Here is a 26,160-nt window from a genome sequence, read left to right as displayed (position 1 = left end):
ATCCCTGTCACGTTTAATGGCAAAAAAAGGTTTTGTCTTCTTATTCACCCTTAGTAAACCAAATAAATGCTCCCCTTGAAGTTTTTTCTTCCATAAACTATTTATCTCCTTTTGGTCTAAAAAATTGTATGGTGTTGCTAACTAGCTCTTAAAAGATTAATTTTAGAGCATTTGTTCTCATGTAATAGTACTGCTTTAACAGGTCCATTAATTATTATATTTTGAACCTCTTTTTTATTTTTTAAACAAATGCAACATGTTAGTTGGGGCCCTTAATTAGTATTTAATGTTTTATGACTCGCATTTGCATTGCATGAGCAGTAGCATTAGATTGTGGATAGTGACAATGATTTGCATCCTTCTCATGCAACCATATAGATAAATGTTCAAGGTCTTTCAATTGAAAAGAAAAACATTTATAATCAATAAAAATTTCGTGTCTGGAAAAACATTGTCTTGAATATACATTTATACCTATGCATGTGGAGTAAAATAATCATTTTGAATAAAAATAATTATTTGAAAAAGCAACCCCAACCTAAGAAGGGAGCAATCAATGGTTGGAGTACTAGTACTCCATGATGGAAGTATTGTTAAGTAACTGCACATGAGAATCAGAAAACCTAGTCATAATGGTTTGGTAAAGGGATGGAACTACTGCAGTGAAAGGTCCTGATTCTTAAGGAAACTCCAAGGTCCTGATCCTGTACCAATCCTGCAAACCAATGTTCTGAAGGGTTACACTTTTGTCATCCTCTGCCAGACATGGTAACATAATGTGTTCACACAAGATGTGAAGGAAAAATGTCTCATAATGTATTGCTTAGTAGGCAAACTTTTATGTGTAGTAAAATAGATTACCTCCAAAAGCCTGCAAATATCCTTAGAGTCATGTAAATAGACAACGCAATCCAGATACCAGTAAAGCCAAGGCTTGAGGACAGCATAAATAAGCAAAATATGCTCACCAATGCTACCATAATCTGGGAGTAATAGCAAGTTCATAAGCCATAAAAGAGAAATAAATTCATTCACAGAAGGAAAATGAGGGGTTGGGGCTGACTAACCTTGCAATAATTTTGTCTAAGTATAAATAATAAAATAAGAAAAAGATAAAAAGAACTAATTGGTTGATCAACATTCACAATATTATTCTTTTGACTATTTCCAAAGCCAAAGCCAAAGTAAGGTTGATCAGCATTCATGAGTCATGAACACAATCTCAGATGCTTTCCTTGAGTCTAGAAAGAATTTAATAACTTACCATTGAGTAAGCAGAGTATGAGAAATCTGAAGCTCCGTAGTTGAGTCCATCAAAAATAAATGCTAGAACATTGATGGGTTGAGTTGCAGCAACATACTAGCAAATATTTATCAAACAAAAGAGACGAAAAATACATAAGCTTTGCAAATTTGAGAAAACAATATAGGAAGAAAGAGTACTATTATTTTATGTCATATGGATATTACTTACCGGAATGCCAATACTAATAAGTTGCAGAACATTGATGTCATTTGTAAATAACTTAGAAGCAAAAGGTAGTATACTTAAAAGAAGAATTGAGAGCCCCAACCCAAGCATCAAGCCAAGCTGCACAATCAAATTATTCAAGACAGGTGAATTAAGAATATGACAAGCTAAATAAATAATATGAAAGTAACAAGTTGGAATACCAGTAGCACACGTGAGGCAGATGTGATAACCTTTTGGTAATCCTTTCTTGCAAATGCACTTGCAATAATAGCCTGAAAAGAGTCCTTCATTATGGTCTATATAGGCTTGAATGTATAATATGAACATATTTTTTAGTGAATAGAATCATCTCTTAGTGAAGATTGATACATGAATAATGCATGATGACAGATATCACAACGAGAACATGGGAATGCATGCAATTAATGATGAATCTGAGGCAAATGCCAACACATGAGCATGTAGAAACCCACTAAATGCAATCACATAAGAATTTTTTCTATGCTTTAAACATGCATAACAATCATGCTATAGAAGAGCCAATAAGTATTGTCATATTGTCTTCCCACAGATGCCAAGTTGGGTTTTGACACAAGCCCTAACTAGGGAAAAAAAAGTCTGGCTACAATTAATGATAATGTGGAAACATTGATATCTTTAGGATTTGACTCCTCTAAGAAAGTAAGGATAAAGCAAAAAATCTTACTTGTTGATTTCCTCATCCATTATTGAGATCACTCACTTTCACTTCTAAAGTGAATTGCTTACTTTAGAGGAGTTTGATCCATCGTTAATCCCACAATTAATTTTCTATTCAAACAAGCAATTGGCAATAGATGGTGTTGGCATGTGAACTAACTAACTAATCTAGAATTTGACTTTGTTGCTAAGTCCATTTTGCTTCATCTCTTACTTACCTAAGAGATGATTTTAAGCCATAGATGTACTGAATGTATATATTTTGCTAGTTGCTTCTAGAATGCATGTTTTCATTTCCTTGGTTGTTAACATATAATTGTATTTGACTTTTACTTTTTTGTAAAATATTTGTGCTTATTGTTATATTGTGATCTAGAGGTCACAGGTTCAAATCCTAGAAAGAGCCTCTACACTTGTAGGGTAAGGATGCATACATCTACCCTCCTTAGATCTAACCTGATGGAAGCTTCATGCATTATGTACTGTGTAATCCATATACTAAAAAAATATGTGCACTTGACAACAAATAGAAATTCTTCATTCCAACCATCTAGATTGCTAAACTTATATTTAATAAAGGATCAATTTATTACTTGTCCAGCAACAGCCAATCCATCAGCAAGCAAAGAGGTTGCCATCCAAATCTGTAAGCAAATTTGAAATGCAGCCATTGTTATTGATCCTTGCCTTGCTGCTAGGGATGCTGACAAGGTCACACAGAAAGTCACAGCTGCAACTTTAATCAATAACAGAAACCCTACGAACATGGAAAGAGAATGAAGTTAAAAAAAATTGTCCTTAAGAATGTATCAAATATATTCACATAGGACTACGTTGTTGATCAAATTCAAGCAATAGGAAAAATGATGTTTTGGAACCCCATAAGAGAGTCCTCTTTTCCTGAAATTTATGACAAAAAGAAAAAGAAATTGTCCAAGAAAAGGATTAGGATTTAGGAGTCTTGCATTTATCTTGTCTATTTATATTTAATTGTGATAGAAGTGTTGCAAGATCCTATCTACTATGCAAATAAATACCACATTTAGGTTGTGATTCTTTTTTTCATGAAAAGTAACAAACAATGTCAAAATCAATCTTTGAACTGAAGCTCACTAGTGATAAAAATAAAGCCAAGAGATTCTAAAAGTACAAAAGGCGTAGGTATAAATTATAACCATTTTTCAGAATCTTCCCAAATTGAAAGTCTTGGATACTTGGAGGTAGAAGAACAACTTGTTTCACTAAACTCCACAATAGTATTATGGAAATCAAGTACCTGTTAAATCATATCACAAAGTAAAAAAAGAAACATAAGTGAAACATAATTTCAGTTGGAATATCATATCTGATGATACATCCAGAATTAGAAATTAATATCAAAGGTGAACTTACTGCGAGATAATGTGGGCAATGGCTGCCCCACTGACTCCCAACCGCAGAACGAACATAAGTAATGGATCTAAAATGACATTTGTTACATCTCCTATTACTGCAATTAAAGTTCTCAGTGAGAACAAGATCTAGTTCATTTTTATATAGAAGTAAAATATAATTGATCTCCACTAATCTACTAAAATGACTCTAGATCTTATTCAAAAAAATTGAATTGATACATATGACACAACATACTAAATATGAAAAAAAAATGCTAGTTACTTTCTTTCATTTTTACTTCGAAAAACAATTTTTTATGTCAGAACTATTTTTCTCTCCCTTTCATAGCATCATTTTTGTTGATTTAGATTTGGACAAACAGTTGCATACTTGGCCAATTATCGAAATGGCAATCTCTATATGACATTTTATCCACAAACATGACATAGGACATATTAGGATAAACTTCTCCAAAAACATAAGAAAAGTAAAAATGAAATAAGCTTTCAACATAAGCTAAAATTAGCTTATACAAGTTATAAAAAAAAGTATTTTGAAGAAGCTAATATAGAAGAGCTTCTTCAAATTAGCCTATATATAAGTTAATTTTAACTTTTGAAAAAAATTATTTATTTTTCTTTTATATTTTATTCTCCTAAAAGTCCTTTTGGAGAAGTTTATCTAAAAGGATACATATTGTTTTTAATTTAGGAGATTATGTTAAAATCAATATACTTAAGTGATTTTATCTAAATGGAAATCACATTATTAACTTAATAACTACCAATTAACACTGATCTAGTATCATCGTAAAGAACAGAATAAAGATACTAGTCAGATGTAAAGACAGGTACGATGTACCAGTAGCATATAAAGGAGTTCTTGTGTCTTTGATTCCACGAAAAACTCCTTGAATTGCCATAGAAATAATAACCGCTGGTGCACCAAATGACCTTAATGTCAAGTATTGTTGTGCTGGTTTGAACATAGGAAAATTCTGCAAGAAAAATAACATTTGCAGTCATTTCACATAGAATTGCAAGGTAGCTAGCTAAAAGGAGATAAAAGTCTATAAAAATGTAAAAAGGACAGAAATCAAAATTCAAAACATCTAACGTACTTTCTACAAGTATGTATCAATTAAGAAATTAATTTGAGAGTAGAATTAGATAAAGCTACCTTCAAACAATTATTAAACCAGTCCATGTGATGCAAAAAATAATGGATTTAATTTCCTATTGAAGTTAACATTAAATTCATTGTGAATTTGTCAAGAAATTACTCACAGAATGAAGGCCCATGTAATTCAACAATGGTTTAGCTGTAAAAATGATAAAGAGAGCTTGTAGGACCCCAAGCACACCACCAATAACTATTCCCGATGATGCAGATGGAATATAGCTTTTGTCTTGACCAAGTTTATTAGCCTCTTTGTCAACATTAGTTGACGAAGAGCTGCCTTCAAAATGTAAATCAAAACTAAAATCAATGCTAAAAATAATCCAGAAAAGTTTTTGCATTGAAAGAAAATTGTGTTCAAGGTTATCTGAGATCTAAGTGTTCCACTCAATGGAATGATCCGTACTATACAAGTGGAGAGCTTTAAAAGTTTTCTTTATATTATTCTTCAAAATAAAATTATACCTCCTTTCTCAGCTTGGTCTTGTACATCTAACTTTTCATCTACATTTACAGAAGAGTCCTTGATCAACATTTCTTTTTCTGACCGTACTTCATCAGTAGCATCTTCCTCAGCAACCAAAGAGGTTGTAACACTGACCAATGGAATTATTGTAATTTTTGATATTTGATTGAAAATAGCAATTGAGACTCCCACAGCAGCAAGCTCCACAGGACCTACAAAATAATATTTCACGATATAACCAAATGCAGTTCAATCACGAGCTAATGACAATTAAAAACAAATTATGAAAGGGGATTTCTAACAGCATACACAATAGATCTAACAGTTCATGGAAAATATTTGGCATAGTTTCATTTCATCCCTGATGAGATAAGGCTTTAGTTGTTGTTATAGTTCCTTCCCTTTATTAAGAAAGTGAATTGGAGTTTTGTTTCCTACTTATATACACTTTGTTGACCTATTCCTAATCAATGTGATATCTCCAACACATACCCTCAAGATGTGAAGTTTACAAGATTGAACATATGCAAGTGTTCAAACAACGGCCCGATTAGAGGTGGCCTAACAAGGCCAACAACACTCACTTTGCAGGACTAGACATTTGCAGGTGGTCCAACTACGGTCCGATAGCGGATGGTCCGATAAGGTCAACAATATTCACTAAAATAGGTTCTGATATGCTTTGATATCATATTAAGAAAGTGGATTGAAGCCTAACTCAACCTTACCAAACTGGCTTATTAGGTGAGAATTGCTCTTTTACTTATATATACATTGCTCTTTAAATATTTATAATAGGTATTAAGACATGAACTTATAAATAAGAGCATTGTTACATGTATTAGCAAGTCTACCGGTATGATAAATATATAAATCATTCAATGTTTCACTTCCGTAGGACCCTCCCTGATGGAATCATGCTTTGGAGTGCAAGAGGTGACATACTCAAAGAACCAAGAGGAGTTGGCTAGACATGAAGGTTTGGGCCAGTCAGGGCCCAATGGGCCTGATGGGCCTGAGAAGGCCCAAGTTGAACTTTTCATGGGCCATATTTTGTTATAGTTATTTTCATATGTTTTGTATACATCATGTTAGTATAGGTATCATATATTTTGGTCTTGTATTTTGGACCACATAGAGTAGCATTTTAGGTTTTAGGCTAGTTGGGCCTAGTTTTGGGCTTCATGGGCCTTTGGGCTTTTGGTACCCAATATTGGACTCATTTTCATTCTTGTAATTTTTCCTATTCATTGTATTCATTAGACCAATGTATTTCGGTCATTAGATTAGGATTATATGAAGAATACATTAATAGGAGAATTAGGTTTCATTTATGCATCATTTATAAGTAATTTGAGATGAATTTGAGTCACATGGATGGCATGTAGTAGTTCTGGCCATGTGAGCTCAAATTCACTTCAAATCACTCCTAAATGACACCTAAATGAAGGTAGCAATCCGGTTTAAGCATGTGAGTGGCCAAAGTTTGAATTTCAAATTCAAAATTTGAAATTCAAACTTGGCGCCAACTATGCCTACTTGGTTGCCGCCAAGCTTGACCTAATTTTCCTCCTATAATTGTATCTCTTCCCTCCTTGTAAAAACACTTTTGAATATATAAGAATTTCTGAACATTATCTTCAGCTAATTCCCTCAAGAGTCACCGAAATATCCAAGAGAGAAAACCTAAGAAAATGCCTTCAAAAACCTTTAGGAAAACCTAGTTTCCTTCACTTTGAAGTGTGCAATCCCTTGAGTTCTTGAGCTTGGGTGCTTCCTTCTTCCATTTCCGCAGATTGTTCATCATCTTCACGAGTTCTTCAAGTGTGTTTCTATCTCCATTGAAGAAGATCCGAGCCTAGGAGGAGTTTAGGAAGAGTTTGAGCTTCACTCCTACTACTCACCTCCATCACTCCCTCTCCACGAGATGTCCTATTTTCTAGGTTTCTAGTCAAATCCCGTCTGGTGAAAGAGTTTCCCTTGTAACATTCACATAGTTTCAGACTTGTTTAGGGTTCAGGGTTTACTCAATATCCTTTTTGTTATCAACATTCACAAAGTTGCTATAAAAATGTTTCTTCAAATATGACACTTCGTAAGCACAAGTTCGCAACCAATCTCTTACTGTAAGCTTAAAACTGGACTTCAAACCCAACTTATGCGCATGAAAACTGACAATCCCCAACAAATAGCATTAATCAGAAATAAACTTCACAAATAGCTACAAGTTTAGTGCATCAATGTACAAATTTTCTAGAAAAAATGTAAATCAAACCTATGTGACCGATGAATGCGGTATCAATTAGAGAAGCAATAGGATCTGCTGCCAAAGCCAAAGTAGTAGGGAGTGAAATATTGAGGATTTCCCAGCCTAATTCATCATTTGCGAGAGTATTCCTGAAAGCATAGGATAATATGGTCCCTTGTATTATTATGAATTAAATATCTACCAAAAATAGTAAAACAAGGAAAAATTCATCAAAGTTGAATAAAAGTCAGAAAACAAAGCACAGCTAAAGAAACATAGTTGAATGGAAAGAACACCAATAGTTGATAAACGGTACCTTATGCCAGAAAATAACATTAAAATGGGCGTCATTTTTTAGAACAACTTCCTTTCTCACAATGGAATTTGCTTACACAAGTGTACCACCTTTCTTCCCAATATTCAGTAGTTGATTAACCAATGCCAATGAAAACTAGAAAAAATCAAAGAAAAATCGTCAGGAATTGGATTAACAATCACCACCACTTTCACATCAAAGAAATCAAAAGCCTTCAATGACACCATAGTTTCTAATAGTTATAGACAATTATCCAATGAATGAAGTAGCATCCTTGAAGCAAAGGGACAAATCATATTATAATAACTCTTTCAATCACAGATGTCGGTGAACTTTACCTTTTACCTTCTAGTTTCTTAGATATACAAAACATTCTATTTGACTTTCTATTCATACCATTTTTTTTCTTTTAGTCCTTTTAAACTCATATTTTACTTTTTAAACCCTATAATATAATAATCTACGACAGAGACTTAAGGAAAACAAAAAATAATACATATGATATAGAGATTTAAATAAAATATTTATAACTATACAGACTATTCTAAAAAATAAATAAATAAATAAATAAAAACTAAACTAAACTAGAGAATAAATGATAAAATTTATGAAACTCTCAGTAAAAAAAAAAAAGTAATCAATCCTATATCATACCATGGAATATGAAAAGCATAAATCAATTAAAATCATGAATAGAACACGTTATTTTTACACCAGATAGGTGCAAACTCAGCAGAAACCTCTCTCAGTTGTGCAACACCCAGATAGGTGCACGCTCAGTAGAAACCTCCTCAGTTGTGCAACCCCCAGATTATACAAGGTTTTATGAATATTACATTATTAAATTTCATATTATAACTAACATCTTAGCATATTTCATAGTAAAAATATTTGTTTGCATATAATTGTAATTTATAGTAATAGTTTACTTTTTAAGCTATTAATGATCAACCAATAAAAGAATTACGTTAATTATAACTTTTAAAATGATTATAGTAAAAGTTAACAAATTTAACATACATTATAATTATAAATTATAATTAGATTACATATAGAATCTCTTTATGATTATTTTAAAATTTATAATTTATATAATAAATAAAATTTATAATAAATTCATATTTTAATATTTAAACCATATTCTATATAAATTTAAATTGTGATATAATATATTTTTAAAATAAAATTAATTAACAATTAAAAAATTAAGTATACAAATAAAAATAAAAATAAAAAGAGAATAGTATGATATCAACGTAGTCAAGAGAAATGTTTTGTTTTTTACTATTTGGGGGAATTAATGCGTGAAATATATTTGAAAGAAAGAATTAAAAACATCTAATTTAGCGAATCAGGAGATTGAATAAAATAACTATGATTAAATTAAGAAATTAAATAAATAATTAATAAAAATTAGGAAAGTGACCGGCAATTAGGAATTGTAATGTAGTATTCACCTATTGGGTAAGATGTAAGAAAGTCTAAAACAAGTCGAGTTTCGCTGCATTGTCAATGCCACTAAGAGTATCTTTAGGGGGTTTGTTTATAAGCAATACATCAGCTCATTTTCTTCTTCTTTTCTAAGAGTAATTTTAATGAGAGTTGCTTGTTCACGAAGCAACTCAAACCCCAGTTTCCTTTTATTGGAAAATTCTGACGTAGCAACATGAGTTGCTTGAAGAAGAAAGAGAATTGATTTCTCAAGCAACCGTCCTTTACTAAATTTCAAACAGATCTTATTGAACATATTTGGAAATATTTCAGAAATAATAATGATGAAAATTAATTTCGTATAATGTTTATGTATTTACTATTATTTTATTTTATTTTTAATATCTACTTATTGTGTATTTTTTCTCATAATTTATTTTTTTCATTGTAGTGCAATTATCTTTTTTAATAAAAATTTAAATTTGATTGAAAAAAAATTATAAAAGTTGAATTTCTTAAAGTTTCTTACCATTGGAATAAATTTATGTTTGAGTTGCTTAATGCTTACATGGCACACTAGAGACCACTTTTTTCATTTTTTCAATGCATGAAACAACTCAAATGAGTTGCTTCTATTGGAAATACCTTAAGCACAGGAGCTTATACAATAAATTTTGATAGAATTTAAGCAACTCAAATGGACTGATGTGACATTTGGGGTTACTTATAGTTGGAAATATTCTAAGATGAAAATAACCTGACTTTATATTGATCGTGGTACGACATTCCATAAAGTAAGAAAATACCATAAATACTATATTTAAACACTGATATCATATTCGATCCAAGTTAAGACACTCGATAAGTGGATTACTATACAAATTAATGACTTAGGATTAAACTATATGAACTAATATATTATTAAAAATATAATTTAATATTAATTATATAGTATAAATATTTTTGTTTCAAACCTACCTAAGTAAACCGTTGGTTCAGTGGTTAATTAGTTTTATTATTATTATTATTTATGAACAAAACTCATGTCTCAAAATTGATAATTAAGGATTAATTCATGAAATTCATGTCTCAAATATTATTTTAATGTAATAGTTACTTATAGTTAAAGAGTCGAGTTTAAGTTCCAAAAGTTGCAAAATTTGTTATGTTTTTCTAAACTTTTTCCAAGCATGCATATGAACGTGTGGGCAGGCAAGGAGCAAGGACTATCTACCGATCATGTGGTAGTGTTCCTATTATATATTTTGTATTCAAATTAGGAAAAAAATATGTTTATTTAAAATTAAAAATAGAGTTAATAATAACAATAATAAGTGAGAATACACATTAAAGATAAGGGTAAAAACAATTAGATTGGAGCTTACTCCGTAGAAGTGAAGGGTAAAATGTTTTAAATATAACTGTATATATAAATAAGAATACAATAATCTACCAAAAACAGAAAAAACAAAAGGTAACTATTAAAAAATTATTCTATTTATATAATTGATAAAAATAAAATATTGAATGAAATAAAGTAATCTCACTCTCTACACAAACCGTTTCCCTTCTTGACGTGATAACAATAGTTTCAATTTTCTTATACTAAGATTTTGAAATATAAAATTATGATTTTAATCTTTGTGCATTATAACAAAATAGGATTTAGATTGATAACTAATAATAAATTATGTTTTGGATAACTTTTCTAGTTATTTGGTTAATTTAAAATTCTTTACATTCTCAATGTATATTATGTTTACGTTAAAATATTGCAAGATTAGTTTTAATTTCTTTAAAAAATTTAATGTATTTTTAAAACTTTTATTTTTAAAAATTATTATTAAAATTTAGAAACTAAAAATATATAAAATTATTATCTATAACTATAATAAAAACAATAAATCTTTTTCTCATACACATTTCAGTTTTGATTTTACTACTAAGACTATTTCTTCATGAATTACTTTTTTTTTTCCAAGTAAATCTCATGCTATAAACCATTCACATCTTTTAAGTAATTATCGCCTCCACTATTTCTTTTTGTTTTACATTTTTTAAAAGGAGAGAGGCATCCCTTTTAAATAATTATCCAGTTCTCTGTTCCATTTACCTTTTTTTTTTAAATAAGAGAGATACGGAATGCCTTTTCTGCTATTATTAATTAAACTAAAGCTAACATTTTTAAGACAAACAATATATTTATCTAACTAATAATCTACGAATGATAAATAGATACTGTATAAAAGATATAATATTATACCAATTTGAATGATACAACATTAGTGTCTATAAAAAAATTAAAAAGATTGTTTTAAACGGCTAAAATTAGAAAAACAATGAAAAAAATAAAATATTAATTGCTTTAGAAACATAAAAGTGTAATAAATTCTAGCATAACTTACTTAAATATATTTTAATTAGCATAAAAGGTATGAAAATAGGAGAATTGAACTATGTGTTCAAACTAGCACACCAAAATTCTTGTCACATATCTTTTGACCAAAAAGAAAAAATAATGTAGGTTTGATAGTTATCCTCTTACTTCTGCTGTAAGAAGAAACAATTGTGTGCTATATTATGGTGATCATATATTATGATAGTGTGAAGTGATGTTATAAAATATAGCTTTCACTTACATAAGTTTGTAGTGAATGATGAATTTCTCTTCAAATAAAGTAATTGATCCCTTCTAAGATTTCTTGACATTGTGTAAGTATATGAGTGCAACATTGTTGAGCCTCAGCTGCAATTGAGTATATTTAAAATCAAACTCAAATAGTAACATAAAAATGTATAGTCAAAATATATCTTTTTCTTCTTATGTTGAAGTTCAATATTTCGAGAGAAAAAAAAATTGTGATTAGGACGTTATAGAAAATTTCTTTTATATATCGGAAGAATCCATTTTTGTTATTAATACATCATGAAGAAGAATATATATATATATATATATATATATATATATATATATATATATATATATATATATAAAATGAGGGATCTGTTTATTTTAGGAGTAAGTCTACTCAAAACTCACTTTATTCAATAACTCATATTCTACATCAAATTTTAACAATTGAACTGTTGAATTTTAAGTTCTTAGTACATAAATCAAGTTTGCAAATTTTAAAAAAAAAATTGAAATTATTTGATATTTCATTTCATTAATTCAAATTAATGTATAAAATAATTTTATAATTATTTGTCAATTTGAATTAATGAAATGAAGTATCAAATGATTTTCAATTTTTTAAAAAATTTACAGATTTGATCTATGCATTAAGAATTTTAAATGCAACGGTTGAATTTTTAATTCAAATTAATGTATAAAATAATTTTATAATTATTCGCCAATTTGAATTAATGAAATGAACTATCAAATGATTTTCAATTTTTTAAAAAATTTGCAGATTTGATATATGTATTAAGAACTTTAAATGCAACGGTTGAATCGTTAAAAATTTTATGTAGAACATAAGTTATTTAACGAAGTAAGTTTAGGTAGACTTACTCCTCCTAAAGTAAACGGAACTCTCTCGCTCTCTCTCTCTCTCTATATATATATATATATATATAAGTTGTGAATGTTAGTATGTCAATTTTCTTAAATATGTAATACACCATTTTAAATATTCTCTTTTATGAATCCAATATATACAACCAATTCTATAAGAATAAATACAAATCTAAAAAAAAAAAATCGTCTCTAATACGAGGGCAAATAATTAACTAAATCTTTTAAAACAGATGAAATGATAGCCATCAGAAAGACGAATTGATCCTTATATAACATCTAATGGTAATTAAGAATGAATGGATTTCTATAGGTTTAAATTACAATCAGTGCCTTTTTTTACTCAATAAGGGTCATATACATATATTTCAAATGTTATTAAAAAAATATTATTTTCATGTAATTTTTCATTTTTTTTTAATATATTCTATTGTTATTAATGTTTTTGATTAAAAACTTTATATGCCTGTGTAACTGTATATCTAGTTTAATAAAAATATAACCAAGACAATAAAAACATATCTTGCATATATATAGTTTAAATCCCTCTTTTTTTATATAAAACATTTCCATGCAATCATTTAATCTAATTATCTTATTTGTCGATTTGGTATTAATGTCAATCCATGAACAAAAAAAGCTAAAACATCATTCACAATATATATAGTGCAAGTACAAAAATAGAAATTTTGATGAAAATATTGTTAATTGAGTACCACTTAAGAAGAAAATGGCTATGAATCGACTCATTCTCTTCATGTGATTTGAAATTATGGTTGTAACTCCTTTTCATGTAGTTTAAAATTGTGTTTCTGGACCATGTTAGGCCTGCATGTTGTGTTCGATTGACAATGTTGTGTGCTGCGTTTATGCCCTGTCTTGAAATAAAAAATTTTGCAAAAACAATACATAAAAAAAATGAAGGAATCATTCAATTCTATAAATAAAATAAATACATATATAAGATAAAGAAAAGAACATTTTGTCTCACCAATGCTAATTTTGAACCCTTCAACCCTTTGAAATATATACTAAATGGAACCCAAACTTTCTTTCTCACTTGTAATATTTTAGAGCCCTCCAACCCTCCCATAGTTAAGACAAATGGAACATATTAATTATCATATTCTTTTAGAGTAACGATTTGTAGGAATTCTCAAATGGCAAGAACCTCATCAATTCTACAGTTGTACGTGTATGTGAATAAGAGAAAATGCGAATGTGAATGGACAATCATTACCCTTAACAACTATGAGAAATGATCGACACAATATGTTATTTGTGAGTAACGGTAAGGTTGCGAATATGGACAAAAGAAGGGTTGTAATTAGGTTGACTAGCCATGACCAATGGTGGAGGTGATCTCCGATTAACAAGAATGAGGATTTTTGAAGGTGTTTAGTAATGTATATCAATGGGTGATGAGAAGCATCTAGGTGAGGTTGAAAACTTATTGACAATGAGAAACAATCATTGGAAATAAGATTTGATGATTTGTGTAAATGGCATAGCGAATGTAAGTGAGGCAGGATAAGGGTATTTTGCAACAAAAACCATAAGTATCATGATTTGGATCAAGGTTTGTTCTCTTTGATTGTAATAGAACGTACGTATATGCAAGATAAACAAATTGTGTGGTTAAGAGAAAATTATGGTATCAATGCACAATCATTAAGTTTCACACTTCAAGATTAGTAAATTATAAATAGATTCATTTGTCTTTCTTTTTATATATCCATTACTATAACAACATAAATAATATTTTTTACTTCGTCAACATGTGCATTATATAGAGAGAGAGAAAGAGAGAGGAATCTACTTACTCAAAGAATAAATCTTAGTAGACTTATTTTATTTAATAACTCATGTTTTATGTTAAATTTTAACGATTCAACCGTTAAATCAAAAGTTTATAATGCATATATCAAGTTTACAATTTTTTTAAAAATTTGAAAACAATTTGATACTATGTTTCATTAATTCAAATTGACGAATAATCATAAAAATATTTTATATGTTAATTTGAATCTATATAATGAATCATCATATGATTTTCAAATTTTTTAAAACTTTGCAAACTTGATCTATACATTAGGAATTTTTAATATAACGGTTGAATCATTGAAATTTTATGTAAAACATGAGTTATTGAGTGCAGTAAGTCTATCAAGACTTACTTTTGGATATCAACATCACTATACCCGTTGCAACTGCCACCACCATCATTATTGTTATCGCCACAAATATCATTGTCACCATGTCGCAACAATGATTGTGGTAGTGGAGACAATGATGACAATGATTGTGGTGGTAATGATGCCACTAACTTTATTGTCATTATCGTTGTTAGCACCTTCACTACCACTACTATCGTCACGTGTTGTTGATGACGACAACAATAGTGGCGATGACAATAAGGGTAATGGCAATTATGGCACCACTACCATGACTATCTTTGTCACCACCACCATCATTTGTAGTAGTGATAGTGGTGGTGACAGCAGCGGTAGATGATGATGATGATATTGATAGTTTGTAAGGGGTAATAATCATAATCTTGTAAGAAAATGTATATAATTGAGTTTTAATGTTAACCATTAGTTATTTTTATCTAGCTTATGATTTACTTTCCCCATCTCTCGTAATAAAACATACTCTCATTAATAAATAAAATATGCTAACAAATTTATATTATTAGACTTCTCTATATTATGCCACATGTAGAAAATTAGATTATTAAAATCTTTTTAGTAACATTTGTTTTTTAATTATTTTAACCTTTTTAATTTTAAAACAATTGTTTGGAATCCTAACTAAAATTATAATAAAATGAATATATTTTATTTTGCAACTAAATTCATAAATAAATATGATTAAAAATTAAAATAAATTATATAATATATATTAAAATAATTAAATTAGATATGAAATATGCTATTATTGTAACATCCCAATTTTCAAAAATAAAATAAAATAAGTTGTGTTAATAAAAATTATATAATAGATTAATGAATTTAATTAATTAAGTTTATAATATAAATATATATTTTATTTTTATTAAATAAAATAAAAAGGGATTGTAAGTGAAGAGAAGCGTTTGAGTTAGACTCGGAGCCCAACCTAAAGGTTTGAAATTTGACATCTCAATAATGGCTTTACTTCACGATGTAGACACATAATTTCATCTGGACCCATAAATAAAGAAATAGACTTCTAGTATGAAGAAAAGAAGTATCTGAAAGCCCAAGAACAACCTCAGAACTAAATTGATACGACATCGGAAGGCCCAAAGCCTAATAAAGGTGAATTAGGAGTTCAGAACGGACCGTTCTAAACTCCTAAAAAAGGCTTAGAAACCCTAGGTCAAAACGTGTCATTCCCCAACATGGAACTGGCTATTTCGACATAGGTTGTTAAAGGTAAAATTCAAATTCGGAATGAGCCGTTTCGATTCCAAAATAGGTCGTTCCAGATTCAAATTTTTTCCTTAACAAACTGATCCAAAATGGGTCGTTTCGAAACTAGAATGGGTCGTTCTGGTCAGGTCTGACGTCTATAAGTTCCAAAGTCGGGCACTACTCTAGGAGATGGGAAAATTTGCCTACTAGAGTCCTAGACAATTCAAAAATTCTCTTTCTCCCTCTTCTTGTATTTCTTGAGAGTAATGAGGTATATTGTAAGTGTGAAAGGTAGCCAAAAAGCGCTTCAAGACCCCACATTCAAAGCATTTATAAAAGCTCGTTCAAAGAGGTATTCTCATCTAATTTTTTCTTCATTGTCTTCTTTGTTGGTCCAAGTGAACTAGAATCTAGAAGGGGGTTGAATAGATTTTATCCTAAGATTGCTCTCTTTTACACAATTCTTCAAAAATAACAAATCAAGAAAACTAAAATCCAACCTTTATGTAATTTGAGTAACAAACAACAATAGATTACAAGGTTTATTACTAACGTAGCAGAATATCAAAGTATGAGCAGCGAATCAATCACTTGTAATCAATGTTGATTTTATATTACCTTTCTTTTAATCAGATTCAATTACAAGAATAAAGATCAGAGTTGGTACTGTAATTGAAATTTCGTTTTTCCAAATCTTTAAAACCTTTAAAACAAGAATTCAACAATATTCTTTAAAGATAAGGGTTAGAAGATGAAAAACACATAAATTTATATTGGTTCAGTCACCCACTTGGCCTACATCCAGTTTTTTCTTGATTTAGCACCCCACCAAATCAAAGATCATTCACTATAATATTGTTTACCAACACCTTGCACACACAATATTACAAGAATATCAAACAACCATCAATCTTGTCACCCCAAGATTGAATACAATAAAAAAATTTGTATCCCACAGAAATTACTTGAGAAACCCTTCTCAAAATTTCACCATCTCTTATTGAGATACCCTATCTCAAGAGATACAACAGTAAAAACGAAAATACAAGTTCAAAGATCAGAGTAATATCACCTAGTTTTGTAAAGATGTTGATCTTTCACTCTTGAGTCCAGTTCTTGAATTTCTTTTTTCCAAAATTCATGTCCTATCTTTGCACTTCTTCAAATTTCATAAAGTTTCTTTGGTAAAACACTTTAATCTTTTTTTTTCTGAAAATATTACTATTCTTAATATTTCAAAAGTTCTCTTGGGTCTCTTTTTAAATTTCAAAAAGATTGGTTTTATAGAGTGCAAGACGTGATTCAGTTATAAAGAGTAATAACAATAGTAATCTATTACCCATGTAGATACCCTGTTACCAGCTCTTTAAATTGAACCAGAACATGAAAACTGTCTAGGGTAATTGATTATCCCAGGTGGTAATCGATTAACCTGAGCTTGAAAAGTCCCATATTTGCATATCACTTTATGGTAATCGATTAACTATATTGGTAATCAATTAACACGATGATAACTTCGTTTTTCAGCCTAATTCCAAGCAAGAGACTCTGTTTTAATCTATTACCAATTTTGGTAATCTATTACCTCAGAGAGTTCTTTAAAAAATATGTTCAGTAACAGACTTAGTAATCTATTAACATAGAGGACATTTGAATATCCTTTTCCAGCAACAGGTTTAGTAATCTATTACCCTGAATGGTAATTTGATTAACAAAGTTACCTTGAAGACTCTTGTTTTGAATCAAGTAATATTTCTATGTTTAAACACTTGGTAGTAAATTATCCTTTTTAAGATAATCTATTACTTCATGTTTACTCATGAAAATATTTAAAAAATAAATTCTTGGTTTTTAAAAGCTTAACAGATTCTTGAATTAAGCATACATCATCAAACATAAACAAACACACACACACACAAGCCTATATCTAATCAATCAATGCAATATCCTTTTACATAGGCTCAAACATCATTTATACAATATCATCAAAACTAAAACTTCTTGAGGAGTCTTCTTGTTATCTCAATGATCTTTATCATTTCAACAATCTCCAACAATCTCCCTCTTTTTGGTTTGATGAGCCAAATCTCTAATGACATAAAAATTGATGGAAACATGCCAAGGCTAAGGAGACCAAGAGGTGATACATTAAAGGAACCAAGAGGAATGAGATGATTTTGAAGACCTTTCACATGTTTGTGTATATAGTAGTTTGTATAGGTTTATTTTGCCTTTGTATTCATGAGGCACTTTGTTTCCTTTTTTTATAGACCATTGTATTGTGAATTTAGAATAGGTTCTTTTAAGACTTTTACTCCATTTGACCTTGTATTAAAGGTCATTCATTTTTACTTTTTCAATAGTAGAAGTGGGGTTGCAATTAGCAAGGTCGACTAAGGGTGTAACTAGTAAATGGGGCAGAGTTGGGCCTAGTCCAAATTTTACATATTGGGCTTGTTTTATTCCATATTCTTCAAGAAATTGATTTAGCTATGTCTCACCATCATTTGGTGAACCTAAATAAACCAATTCCATGATTTTTGGATTGGACTTAGTATGGAACAAGGCCAATGACCTCCCACCCCTCTCCTTGGACGAATTTACTTGTCTCCTTTGGCACCTTTGGGAAGCTTGTGCTACAAGCTTCTAACTTAGCTTGCTTCCCAAGCAAGCTAAGATAGAAGCTTTGATGGAGTTAAGGTGGAAAACTGGATGAACTTGCTTCTTGAACCTTTCTCCAATTCACGGATCTTCTTCTTAAGGTAACCTTTGGATGAACTCTTGGAAGATTAGAACAAAGGATGAAGAATTCCCTAAGCTAGGATTGGAAGTATCCAAGCTAGAGAAGCAAATGAAAGCTCACGGACAAGCTTTAGGAGTGAAGATTTTCCTAAGGTTAAGGTCAATGGCTTTCCGTGACTTTTGGGAGAGAATTGGCTGATCTCAATTCAGAAATTCTCATATATGTTCAAAAGTGGATACATGAGTGATGGAAGAAGGCTTATATAGGCTCAGATTGGATGCAAGTGGTGCCAAGGCTCAAGCAACACATTTGGCGCCTAGATTTGAATTCAAATTTGAATTTGAATTCAAATCTTCAACTCCCATGTGCTTAACCGTGATCCTAGGTGATTCTATGCATCTAAATTTAATTTAGGAAGCATTTAGGGTTGATTTGAAGGTGCACATGTTCAACCACAAGTGGTGCAAAACATGTGACTCAAATGCAACTTAAATGCCTTCCAAATTAAATCTAATTTAGCCTAATTAGCCTATTTAAGTAATCCTTCCATTTTCCTATTCTAATGGCCTAAATACAATGGAAAGGAAAAATACAAGAATCAAAATGAGCCCAATATTGGGTACCAAAAGCCCAAAAGCCCATGGAGCCCAAAACTAGGCCCAACAAGCCTAAAGCCCAAAAGCTCTATACTAATGGTCCATAATACAAGACCAAACAAAATGAAATTATATACTACTAAACATGTAATTGAAGGTAGTCATCTATGCAAAGCACAAGTGAAGAGTACCCTAGGCCCACTAATCCCATTAGGCCCACCAAGCTCTGAAGCAGTCAAATCTTCCAGTAATCTTCTAGCCATAGCTCTAGTGGTTGGACCTTTGGTCCATGCTCTTCCATCATCCCCTCCCTCTTGAGAAGGATTCATCCTCGAATCTAAGGAGTCATCCTCATCATCACTATCCCCTACAAAAGGTTTCAAATCACTAACATTAAAAGTTGGGCTCACACCATACTCAGAGGGTAAATTAAGCCTATAAACATTATCATTGATACGCTGTAGGACTTGAAAGGGTCCATCTCCTCAGGGACTAAGTTTGGACTTCCTTTGTTGTGGAAAGCGTTCTTTTCTTAGGTGAAGCCAAACCCAATCACCTTCCTCGAAGATCATTTTTCTCTTGCCTTTATTATTGGACTTAGCATATTTCTCAATTTGTTGTTGTATGTGAGTTTTAATCCTTTCATGTAATTTTCTAACAAAATCAGCTCTTGAAGCCCCTTCTTTATGAATAAAATGATTAACATTAGGAAGGGGTACCAAGTCCATAGGCGTTAAAGGATTAAAACCATATACAACTTCAAAAGGAGAAATATTGGTAGTCTTATGGACCACCTTATTGTAGGCAAACTCAATATGTGGGAGATACTCATCCCAAGATTTGTGATTACCCTTCAACACCGCCCTAAGCATAGTGGATAGAGACCTATTGACCACCTCAGTTTGTCCATCAGTTTGCGGATGGCAAGTAGCAGAAAAAAGGAGGTGAGTTCCTAGTCTTGACCACAAGACACGCTAAAAATGGCTTAGGAATTTAGTATCTCTATCAGACACTATGGACCTAGGAAGGCCATGAAGCTTAACCACATCTCTAAAAAATAATTTAGCAATGTTGCTTGCATCATTTATTTTGTGGCATAGAATAAAATGAGCCATTTTACTAAAGCGGTCCACCACCACAAAATAGAATCCATGCCCCTTTGGGTTCTAGGTAACCCTAGCACAAAGTCCATGCTAATATCTTCCCAAGGGGCAGAAGCAACATGTAAAGGTGTGTAAGTGCCATGAGGCATAACCTTAGATTTGGCTTGTAAACAGGCCAAACATCTGAGGCAATGCCTTTGGACATCTTTTCGCATATGAGGCCAAGAAAACTTTTCTTTAAGCAACTTAAGAGTTTTTTCAACTCCAAAGTGCCCCATAAGCCCACCTTCAAGGTTTCTTTTATCAATAATTTCCTTATGAAGCCTTGGGGTATTCACAACTTGCCCTCTTTATACAAGTACCCTTCAGCCATATAGAAACCATTGAATGCTTTTTGTTGACAATGTGCATAGATATCACCAAAATCAAGATCTTTCTCGTACAATTCCTTAATATTATTGAATCCAAGAACTTGAGTTCCTAAAGACACAAGTAAAGTGTGTCTTCTTATAAGACACAACATTAGCTTTGCCTTTCTTGAATTTAATAATATATGGAAATTGTTCAATAAATTCCAACCATTTGGCATGTCTTTTATTTAGCTTACCTTGACCTCTTAAATATTTTAGTGACTCATGGTCACTATGGATTACAAACTCTTTGGACACAAGATAGTGTTTCCAAGTTTGTAAAGCTCTGACCAAAGCATACAACTCTTTATCATAGGTGGGGTAATTGAGGGAGGCACCCTTTAGTTTTTCACTAAAATAAGTAATGGGATGTTCTCCTTGCAATAACACAACCCCTATACCAATACCAGATGCATCACATTCTAGCTCAAAAGTCTTTTCAAAATTTGGAAGAGCTAGTATAGGTGCATTGGTAAGTTGATCTTTCAAAAGTTGAAATGCTTTGTCATGTTTATTATTCCATTCAAAAGGCACATCTTTTTTTACAAGTTCATTCAAAGGTGAGGCAATGGTAGAGAAGTTAGGCACAAATCTTCTATAAAAACTTGCAAGCCCATGAAAACTCCTAACATCACTAACATTCCTTGGTTTTGGCCAATCTTGAATTGCCTTGATTTTCTCAGGATCAACTTGAACCCCTTCTTTACTAATAATGAACCCTAGGAAAACCACATGATCCACACAAAAAGTAAATTTATCAACATTAGCAAACAAGTGGTTTTTCCTAAGGATTAACAAAACTTCTCTAAGATGTCCTAAGTGATCATCTTGAGACCTATTATAGATTAAAATGTCATCAAAATAAACAACCACAAACTTACCTATACACTCTCTCAAGACATGATTCATAAGCCTCATAAATGTACTTGGTGCATTTGTTAAGCCAAAAGGCATAACTAGCCATTCATACAATCCAAATTTAGTCTTAAAAGCAGTCTTCTACTCATCACCCTCTTTAATTCTTATTTGGTGATAATCGTGATGAGTCATTATTTTACCTTATTTATTTATCTTTTTGTACTTATTTTAATTGTCAATTTGGGCTTAATTGTTTATTAATTGTATAGCTCCACTGTTTGGGCTTCATTGGGCCAGTAATTCAAATTTTAATTAATTCTAATTCACTTGGTCTAATTTTTGTTTATCAATTATTTTCAGGTTAATTATGGAACATTTTTGGGCTTGGATATTATTTTTGGACTTCAAGAGACAATATGCCACGTCAGTGCCATGTCAGCACTAACCCGCCACATTAGCGCCACCTCAGCAACATGTTTACATTTTTGTTAACTTGTTTTAGTCATTTCGGGACAGACACATGGGAGGGAGACCCACTTTCGTTTTAGGGTTTCTTTTAGGTCTTAGTGAAGTTAGCGGAAAAACACATAGAAGGGGGGGTTGAATATATGTGTGAGTGAAAAAAGGTATTTTAAAAAATATTTTCACAAGAGTAGTACTCTCCGTCCATTGCACTTTTGAATATCAGACGATTGTGCAGAGCTTGCTTAACTTACTATCAATGCTTATGAAGGATTTATCGTCCACTAGGGAAAATGTTCTGTAAAGATATTAATTGAAGTTCTTACATTTTCTTTTTCAAAATGGTTTTGTTTAAAGATAAGTGGAAGATGAAACTTTCAGTGTAATAAGTTTGTCAAGCAAAGTTAGTATCTTCTCTAAAAGTTGTTTTAAAGATATATAAATGTTGGACGAAGTCTTTCACAAAGGTTTCATCAAAAAAGAAGATTTGCGTCTAAGTAGGTAAAAGAATGCAATCATTTTATACTAGTTCACTCAACTGAGCTACGTCCAGTCTCCTTCAACTTGAAGGGTTCCACTAGATATAAAATGAAGTACATTGAGTATTATCGTCCACTCCTGGACCTGAGTATTCTCGACCACTCCTGGCCATAGCCTTGAGTATTCTCGACCACTCTTGGCCCGCCAGCTTCACTCACCAACGCTAGTATTCTCAGCCACTTCTGGTTCAAGTATTCTCGACCACTCTTGGCTCGTCAGCTTCACTCACCAACGCTAGTATTCTTAAACCACTTCTGGTTCTCCAAGTATTCTCGACCACTCCTGGCCCGTTGGCTTCACTCACCAACACTAGTATTTTCTTATCTGCCACTTCTGGCTAGTAGTGAGTATTCTTTGACAAGCCCCTCCGGGCTTTACAAGTATTCTTTTCCTAGCCTCTTCAGGCTTTACAATGTTGACAAAAATATAGTCTGGTTTGAGTGTTTTGGGTTACTCTCACTAAGAGAATACATATATGATCTACACTCACTAAGGTTTGCTACCTTAGTTTTACAGAGACTTAAGCTTAAGTGTTTGGGTTACTCTCATGGAGAGGATACAAGGGTTTACAACACTCACTAGGGTTTAGTTCACCAATGACACCTTAACCACCTTAGTATATAGAGATAAAAATACAATATAACATTGTACATATGACTATGTATGCTGATCTCTAGTCTCTGTCTCGTGGGCTTGATATCACTCTTTTTATTCGAATTAGAAAGCCCAGGGCAACGCATATAATCATTCTTGCGTTGCTTCTTGCCTCACTTCTTTTGGTTTGATGTTATTGCATATTTATAGGCTTGTAAACTATGCCCGTTTGCATATGTCCGTTGAAGCTAGTATAGTCGTTCAAGACTAGTTTGATCCTTTCATTTAATGCACTTGGTATTGCATTAAATGTTGCTTCCTATTCTTAGACATTGCGTGTATTCTTCTCTATCCTATTGTCGCCACCGGCCCAAACGGGCCTCGGCGGTCGCGAAGACGGTCGAGCTCGCTTTTATTTTAGTTTTGAAAATGTATTGGATTATTAGAACGACTTGTTCTCAAACTGAGACCTTGTCGATCTTATCCAATTTATTTATTAAATGTCTCACCAATCCATGTTAATCCCAAGCGGGACCCTCCATGGATTAGTGGTTTTCGTAGTAAAAGGAAGGGTTCGTGGAGTCGCCACCAATATTTTACTCAAAACATTGGAAAAAGGGATAAGGCAATTGATTTTATAAATCAACTTTGGCCATTACAACCAGAGTTGGGTAAGGGAGTCGGTTACGCGTGGGGAAGGTGTTAGCACCCCACAGCGCCCCTTTCGGGTTCCCTATGACAGATTATTTCTAAAATAACAGCGTAAAATTACTAAATTACCCCTATTTATTATAAGCGATTATAAATTAACTATCTACATGATGACAGTTAAATATACAAACAGAAAGCAGTAAAAGGAAGGATTGTAAGAAGAAAACCTTTGAAGCGTGCTTTTATATATTTCGTAAAACTGGGAAGCTTTTTGGCGTTCCCTCGCTCTACAAGCCCGCTCGCTCCCTCCTATAAAATTTTAACTATGGAAATCCGGAGGATTTCCCTTCGACTAGGTTCGATCCTCAAGCAAAATGGCTCGGGGCTCAAGAACTTCGTCGGATCAACTCTCCGAGTGATTTCTAGGGCAGAACACTGCTCAAAAACCCCAGAATACTCAAGGAGAGGGTTGAAACTATGTTCAAAAAGTGTGGAATGACGTCCAATTGACGTCATATTTATAGGGAATAGGCGCAATACGGTCTACAGAATCAATACGGCCGTATTGAAATTTTTGGACTTCAATACGGCCGTATTGAATTCAATACGGCCGTATTGAAATTCAGAAATTTCAATGCGCCCGTATTGAGTTCACTGCGGCTGTATTGAAGCTTCAATACGGCCGTATTGATTTCAGTACGGCCGTATTGAAGTTTCAGAAACTTCAATACGCCGTATTGAGTTCACTGCGGCCATATTGAAGCTTCAATACGGCCGTATTAAGTTCAGTACGGCCGTATTGGGCTTCATTCCCTCCACTTCCTTATTTTAAGCTATTCTAAGACCTCTAAACCTACAGAGAACCCTCCTAGGGCCTTCCAGGAGTCCTTCTGGCTGATCTTCCTTCAGTCTTCGAGAGTCTTCAAGCTTTATTTCCGACCCGGACAATTTTAGGGGTCTACAGCTGCCCCCCCTTTACTTAGTCAAACGGTCTTTTGGTGTACCGATTGACAAGTAAAGGAGTTGACCCAATTGTCCGGGTAATGTGCCATCCTTCCGACTTGTAGTGTCTTCAGGTGGGAAAATTGTTGAGTAGCCTCTCCAGGTTGGTGCATACCTCCGCGCTTCTAGTCACTTTGGTAGCGTGAGTCTTGCCCTCTCCAGGGTGAGTTTGCCCTCTCCAGGGTGAGTATTAGTCGTCGCCTCTCCAGGCTCGTGCGTGAGTCTTGCCCTCTCCAGGGTGAGTTTGCCCTCTCTAGGGTGAGTTTGCCCTCTCCGGGGTGAGTATTAATCGTCGCCTCTCCAGACTTGTGCGCGAGTCTTGCCCTCTCCAGGGTGAGTTTGCCCTCTCCAGGGTGAGTTTGCCCTCTCCGGGGTGAGTATTAGTCGTCGCCTCTCCAGACTTGTGCGTGAGTCTTGCCCTCTCCAGGGTGAGTTTGCCCTCTCCAGGGTGAGTTTGCCCTCTCCGGGGTGAGTATTAGTCGTCGCCTCTCCAGACTTGTGCGTGAGTCTTGCCCTCTCCAGGGTGAGTTTGCCCTCTCCAGGGTCTGCCTCCGTGTTCTTGACGACATTGGCAATGTGAGTTTGCCCTCTCCAGGGATTTGAGATGATTGTTGTCTCCACAGTCCACGATGCTGCTTCGACGGTTTTTCTGATTTTGTGCCGCTGAGGGCTGGATAACACAGGGATCCGTCTAGGGGATGTGCAGTCATTCATAGGTTCCTGTGCCCCAACTTGCATTGCATTGTTGGTACCCATTGAGGAATTTCTGTTTCCTTGGGGTGTAGACACAGAGATGCTCTTTCTGATGTGAGCGGTGCCTTATGATTGGCTGACGTCCTTTCGACGTTGGTGGAGTATCCCGGTTATCCTTGTTCGGGTGTCTCTTTTGGTTTTCTGATTTTGCTGCCTCTGTGTAGGCTGTTATCCACTGGGGGATTTTGTCGTTGATTTTGATTAGCCTCTTCTGTTAGGCATATCACCTTGATGTTCAACGATTGGCTGAGAGCCGGATTCCGCTTGGGGAATGATTATTGATCTTTTTATGATTTTTCCTTTTGAAGGAGTGCCTCTTATGTAGGCGACTGGGGAATTGGGGTTC

At 32.7% G+C, this 26,160-nt stretch overlaps 1 protein-coding gene across 6 annotated transcripts; it reads right to left on the bottom strand.

Moving 5' to 3' along the window:
• Positions 1 to 400: 400 nt before the first annotated feature.
• On the bottom strand, positions 401 to 14,288 carry LOC109802419 (protein DETOXIFICATION 42). Of its 6 annotated transcripts, none has more exons than XM_029272010.2 (16): positions 13,696 to 14,288; positions 13,421 to 13,578; positions 11,827 to 11,933; positions 7,757 to 7,891; positions 7,468 to 7,589; positions 5,192 to 5,404; positions 4,834 to 5,006; positions 4,409 to 4,544; positions 3,566 to 3,662; positions 3,349 to 3,449; positions 2,767 to 2,930; positions 1,675 to 1,746; positions 1,475 to 1,591; positions 1,265 to 1,360; positions 862 to 983; positions 401 to 756 (listed from the first exon to the last, which is right to left on the bottom strand). In XM_029272010.2, exons 4-16 carry the CDS (start codon positions 7,789 to 7,791, stop codon positions 750 to 752), a joined length of 1,455 nt encoding a protein of 484 aa, XP_029127843.1. In that variant the 5' UTR covers positions 7,792 to 7,891; positions 11,827 to 11,933; positions 13,421 to 13,578; positions 13,696 to 14,288; the 3' UTR covers positions 401 to 749. The 6 variants fall into 6 exon arrangements, with proteins under 6 accessions (XP_029127843.1, XP_029127841.1, XP_029127840.1 ...); XM_029272008.2 differs by having other exon boundaries at positions 401 to 715; positions 13,421 to 13,582; positions 13,696 to 14,286; XM_029272007.2 differs by having other exon boundaries at positions 401 to 715; positions 13,696 to 14,286.
• Between the last annotated feature and the right edge of the window lie 11,872 nt (positions 14,289 to 26,160).

This window comes from Cajanus cajan, chromosome 7, assembly GCF_000230855.2.
Source record: "Cajanus cajan strain Asha chromosome 7, NIPB_CcT2T_4, whole genome shotgun sequence".
Classification (NCBI taxonomy): Eukaryota; Viridiplantae; Streptophyta; class Magnoliopsida; order Fabales; family Fabaceae; genus Cajanus; species Cajanus cajan.
The sequence above is the reverse complement of the archived record's forward strand: the minus strand, read 5'-3'. Positions and strand labels throughout refer to the sequence as shown.

Bases quoted from the DNA above. Each gene is read 5' to 3' on its own strand.
- LOC109802419 (XM_029272008.2), bottom strand. From the start codon at position 7,791: ATGACGCCCATTTTAATGTTATTTTCTGGCATAAG. The intron at 7,590-7,756 runs GTACCGTTTATC...CTATGCTTTCAG, and splicing joins ATGTTATTTTCTGGCATAAG to GAATACTCTCGCAAATGATG. The intron at 5,007-5,191 runs GTATAATTTTAT...TACATTTTGAAG, and splicing joins AGACCAAGCTGAGAAAGGAG to GCAGCTCTTCGTCAACTAAT.